This window comes from Carassius auratus, chromosome 6 (genome assembly GCF_003368295.1).
Source record: "Carassius auratus strain Wakin chromosome 6, ASM336829v1, whole genome shotgun sequence".
Classification (NCBI taxonomy): domain Eukaryota; kingdom Metazoa; phylum Chordata; class Actinopteri; order Cypriniformes; family Cyprinidae; genus Carassius; species Carassius auratus.
The window spans coordinates 5782962-5788389 of NC_039248.1; the positions used below are offsets into that span (position 1 = coordinate 5782962).

The window sequence follows — 5428 nt, forward strand, 5'->3', positions numbered from 1 at the left end:
GATTCTTCATAGACATAAACAGAGAGAAGTAGTTCCGGCTACGATGTTCTTCCGCAAGACGCAAGCAGTTCTGTTTATTAACCGCTAGAGCCTCAAAAGTTCCCTACTGCAGTTTGAAGGAGACCTACTGTACCGTATATGACTTAATCCACAAGAAAAAAAAAGTGATGTACACATACTGTTTATTATTATTTTGTTCAATATTTACCAATTTAAAATTAACTGGGTTGAGGTGGGGATATATGGGAGAAACTAACAGCATTCTCTCTACTTAATACTAATTTATACATTCATATTTTTCATCAAAAGACATTTGTAGCAGATGAATATGGAAAAAAGGCTAAAACAAACACTTCACACTCTCCTGTTTTCAGATGTTTAAAAACACGTTTGCTTAAATGAATTCCTAAAAACAACAAAATACAGACTTCTCTATCTTTGGCATTACCCACCACAAGAGGGCAGGATTTCTCGCTTCACATACCTGAAAACTAGAGAATGGAAATAAAATCTGAGACGGCTTTATTGGTTTTGATAGGATTTAAAGAGTCAGACAGTTTGAACAAAAGCCATTTATTTCAGTATTTAAAAAGCGTATGGAATGACAGAAAAAGCTTTATAAAAATTGCTATTATTTAAAAATGCATCATTTGCTGTTATTTGCTATATGTGTGTGAATATACTGGATAAAATAGGCTAATTGTGCTTATTGATAATAAAATAAGTTTTTTTTTTTTTTTATACCTCCAACACCTTTATATATGCTAACTCCCAGTCCTTCATTGAGCAATGGCTTTATAGCTTTTTATTTCCCCCTTGTTCATTTTGTCACAGTGTAAATAATAAAGACATATGCCTAATTAATGAAGTGCCTTAACTTGAATAGTCAGAGCAAAATGTCCTGTACTTCACTAGAAATATTTCATTTAGAACAAGTTTACACCCATAAACTGGAAAGTAGTACAGGTAGATATTACGTGACATGAATCACACGGCTGATTCTGTTGCTCAATCAGCTCATCCAAGCAGCTTCAAAAGCGGACTTGTCTGACAAAATCTTGAGCAACAGAGAATCACATGCACTTAACTATTTAGCTGTAGTAAATGTCCTTGTTGTAATATTATTGAACTGCAGCTGAAACACTGAAATGATTCTTTACTGATACCAAAACAGCTCAACTGTTACGTTAGTATATGGATAGAACACTATTATAGTTATTATTTTAAATTAGTTTAATTTTATATTTTAATTTATATTTTCTGTTTTCATTTTATTAACTAAGTGTATTGTCATTCAGTTTATATCAGTACATCAAAGTACGCAAAAAAAAAATGTGAATTGCTGCCTTAGAAATAGCTGAAATGCAATAAGCTCTTCATAGATGCAAGTCAAGATGTGAGTGGTTTGGCAACAGGTTTATTGATATAAACTATCATTTCTAGTTCATTCTGTTTCTAGGTAAACTTTCTAGTTTAATCCGTTGCTTTCACCCTGGCTCAGAACAAATGTCAACGGAAGAGTGGATTTCCAAAGAATGTCTTTTGATTAAAGTTTGAACAAATGCCATAACATCAAAATGAAATATATATTAAAAACAACAAAGTATTTATTTTTAAAAACCTTCTTTCTGCTTGATAAGAAATGTGATGGGCATAGCAAACAGCAGGTCATGTTATCTGTAGAGTCACTGAACCCAACATGAACAGAAGGTCTTTATTTCTTCTGTCCCTTTCCTGCTTTCCCTTCACAGTGTTAAAAAAAGCAACAGTGGTTTTGTAAGAGACTCGGTACACGTCTCTGTTGGATTGTTTGACTGTTTGCAAATGCTTCTTTAATAATGCAACCTAGGTGAATTGAACACCCCAGCTGTACATTTATCTTACAATATTTAGGGCTCAGTTGTGATTTTTTTTTCTTCTTTTTTTCACTTTTCACTTTTAACGTTTAATTACCACTGTCAGCATTAAAAAAAAACTTTAAGGCAAAGTTTGCACTTTAAAGATGCTGTAATATAGGATTGACACCGAGTGGTTGAACTAGGTATTGCAGTCCAAATTCAAAATATTTGAGTTTTTTTTTTCCACTGGGCACCTTCTCCTCAGACGTGACGCACACAGGTTGCCAGATTGAAGACACCAACAGGAAGAGCGCATTTGACGATTAATGAAATGAAATGCGCTGTGTTTCCTGCCAACTGGCAACCCAGGGTGCCGAAATACAATTGGGTAAACCGACTCACAAACTAAAACAGAGACTGTAGCATTGTTTTTCAGATAAACAAGTCTGTTCATTTAGCATGTTTCTTATATATATGCAAACATATAATGGTATGTTTATGCTGAAAACTTACTTCATACTTCACCTTTAAGGCAAAATTATTTGAATTAAAAGTACTGATTTTGGTTAACAGACTGATTGGAGCTGGTTGGGATCAAGCCCGAGGGATAAACTGCAGGTCAATAGGTTTGGAGGGAATGAGCAGGGTTCTGGTTTTGGGATGAACCGATGGGGCTCCCTCCACCGTTTTGACCTCATAATGTTGCATCAGCTGTGGAGTAAAAGGGCAAAGTGTTAAATTAATGAGAGCATGAGAGAGATAACGATAGTGAGGTAAACTGAAGTTTAAATATTAACTTCAGATTAGATAAAGAACTTTGGATGCACATGGCTAAATCTATTTCTTAGCTTTTTGTTTGATTTTGAGCCAATTTGATATAGATGCATTTGTATTTTTTATCAGGTACAATACATGTAAATTATCCTCAAAAGAACATTTTTAATGCTGTAAATTATACAGGGGACCCCTTTCAGTTGCTACTATAAAATGAATGGTTTAAATGATTTTTTTAATATATATATATAATAATCAACACTCAAACGGAGTTGTATACCAACATTTAAATTGTACATAAGAAGGTTTTATATGAACTAGGGCTGGTAAGCGATTACAATTTTTTATATAATTAATTACATGATGTGATGATTAATTCATAGAATTAATCACACATCAAATTTGTAGAAATTTTAGATTAAAGTCGGTGTTGTGTAAAGCATCAAACAGGCATTACAAAAAGTAGGTTCAGCAAGAAATATTTAGTTTGATAAAACTGATTACATATAGCCTACTCTTTTGGACCATGTGAGAAAATGATGAAAGAATTGTCATTTTTTCCTTTCTCATCAACGTGCTCCATTACGTGCAACGGACAGTTTTCCCTGTCTATGTCAAGTCATTTGCACATTTTAGTATATTTTCTTTTACTGAGATGCTATTTTTGGAGAGGCTTTTGTGGTCTTATTTTTACAGCTATTAGGTGTGGCACATTTATTATTTTTGTTTATTATTGCAGATATTGTGAAAGTGTCATACTTACTCTACTTAGGGCAAAGTACATCTCCAGCTCTGCGACCCTCTTCCCCACGCAGGCCCGAACACCAACCCCAAACGGGATAGAACTGTAGGGGTGATGCTGAGAGCGAGACGGGCTGTCTCTCAACCAGCGCTCTGGAACAAAACGCTCCGGTTCAGGGAAATTACTCTCGTCGTGACTGACAGCGTAGTGACAGAGATGGAACTGCGTCTGTGAAGAGAGAAAGAGAGAAGAAAACACGGGAAGGCTGGAGTTAGGCCAGGTTTAATTACTGTATTAGATGTTTCAATAGAAGACTTTGAGCTGTGCGCGTGTCTGTGTGGTTACCTTTTTAGGGAACCAATAATTATCCACAATTACTTCCGAATCCACAGTCAGGCGTCCATTACCAGAGACAACAGGATAAAGCCTATGAATAACGAGCAGAGTATTGTGATAAAATACTTTTTATTCTATCTAAGGTGCTGTCAAAGGAACCAAAGTACTACACTTTGCACTACACTTTCACACAATGCAGTGAATCATTTTTATAAATCGCATTTTTACATTTGTGTTAAAACTAGTTGTAATCTGTCACAAATTGTACTGTATCCTAAAGTATTTGACAGCATCTTTTTTAAAGAGTCATTAGATCATAACCAAGCATCTTTTATTTTTAACAAGAAACATGAACAGTTTTAGTGGCACATTTTAATCAGCCGATAAGGTTTTCTGTTTATCTTCTGTGTCGGAAATGGGACTTTGTTTCATAAGACATTTATTAAAAAAGGCTTAGGCCTAGTCCCAGACTTAAATTTAAGTCTGAGCTGTTTCATGTGAAAGAAACTTGCAGTGATTGATCTTGAAATATGTCAGCACCCTTGTTTTGTCTCGAGATGTTTTTTCTAAGGCATGTTTATAAAAATTACTTTAAAAATCCTATTTGAACTATGGCCTAGTCCTGGCTTAAGCTAAGCCCTGTCTGTGAAACTGGGCCTAAGACTGTTACAATACTAAACTTGTAATTTCAACTACAAACTAAAACAAATCTAAAACAGAAGTTCACTGCAAATTCATTGTTTCTCCAAAAGAAATCTGCATGTTTAAATCACTGTAAAGGACATTACTGATGATGTGAGTGGTTTGTTTAAATAAGTACAGAGCAAAGGTTGTTTTGTCACAGTATAAAATGAGTGAGGTCTGGCCACTCCTGCATAATGTGACCTCTTTCACCCCTTTTTAAGATAGAATAGCACTGTTTTCCCTGCACTCAGTGTTTGGGGGTGGACTAGGACGGATTGCTCTCACCTGAGCGTTTCTTTGATGACAGCCTTCATGTAGGGCATCCTTGTCAGGTGTTCTGCGGTCGGCATCTCTTTATTCGGACACACAGATGCGATCTCATTATAGAGGCGGTTCTGTACTTCTGCATCTCGTGCAAGGTGGTACAAGGTCCATGATAATGTGTTAGATGTCTTTCAAGAACAAAGAAAATAGGTTTATCAAATAATGCATTTATAGATCTCAGCTGATGTCATCATACAGACACCTTATTGGCTACATTCAGTTGGCACAAGTTTATTATTCTCTTATTTCTGTAATAATTACTCTCTTTAAAAGTATGTTATAGTGTACTACTTTTTTCACAAGAAAAGTAACAGTTTGGGATGCAGTAATATTAACTTTCTGGTATCATTAATAATAGTTTTTTTTTATTGTTTCAAATTTGGCCTCTATGTTTCTCTCGTTTTCCGCCCTTTCACAGGAACTTAACCTTCTCTCTTGTTTTCTGCAGGTTCATTCAGAAAACACACAGTTGTCACAACAACTGAATCAGTGGTGGAGGATATTGTTTTTTGGAAGATGATTAATTTCTGAGTCTAACAGACAACAAATCACATTGCTTAATCTGTTTCCTCTTCAACTGGTTCCAGATGAAAGTAAACACACATTCTTACCGTATCCACCCCTCCCAGCAAAAGTTCAGTCAGGCTGATGTACATCTCTCCTAAACTGAGTTTATTGCTGGATAGCAAGTAGGTGAGATACATGCCCTCCACCTCCTCCCCACGCTCAA

General features: G+C 35.4%; 1 protein-coding gene across 1 annotated transcript in view; it reads right to left on the bottom strand.

Annotated features, from left to right (window-relative positions):
- Positions 1-740: 740 nt before the first annotated feature.
- Positions 741-5428, bottom strand: part of cyp27a2 (cytochrome P450 family 27 subfamily A member 2) — a 14735-nt gene continuing 10047 nt past the window's right edge. Inside the window, exons 5-9 of the mRNA XM_026257871.1 lie at positions 5310-5428; positions 4660-4826; positions 3700-3781; positions 3376-3582; positions 741-2549 (exon numbers count right to left, since the gene is read on the bottom strand). The exon at positions 5310-5428 is cut by the window's right edge and continues 45 nt beyond it. Of these exons, the coding sequence (XP_026113656.1) occupies positions 2433-2549; positions 3376-3582; positions 3700-3781; positions 4660-4826; positions 5310-5428 (692 nt within the window). The 3' untranslated portion in view covers positions 741-2432. The remainder of the gene's footprint in view (positions 2550-3375; positions 3583-3699; positions 3782-4659; positions 4827-5309) is intronic.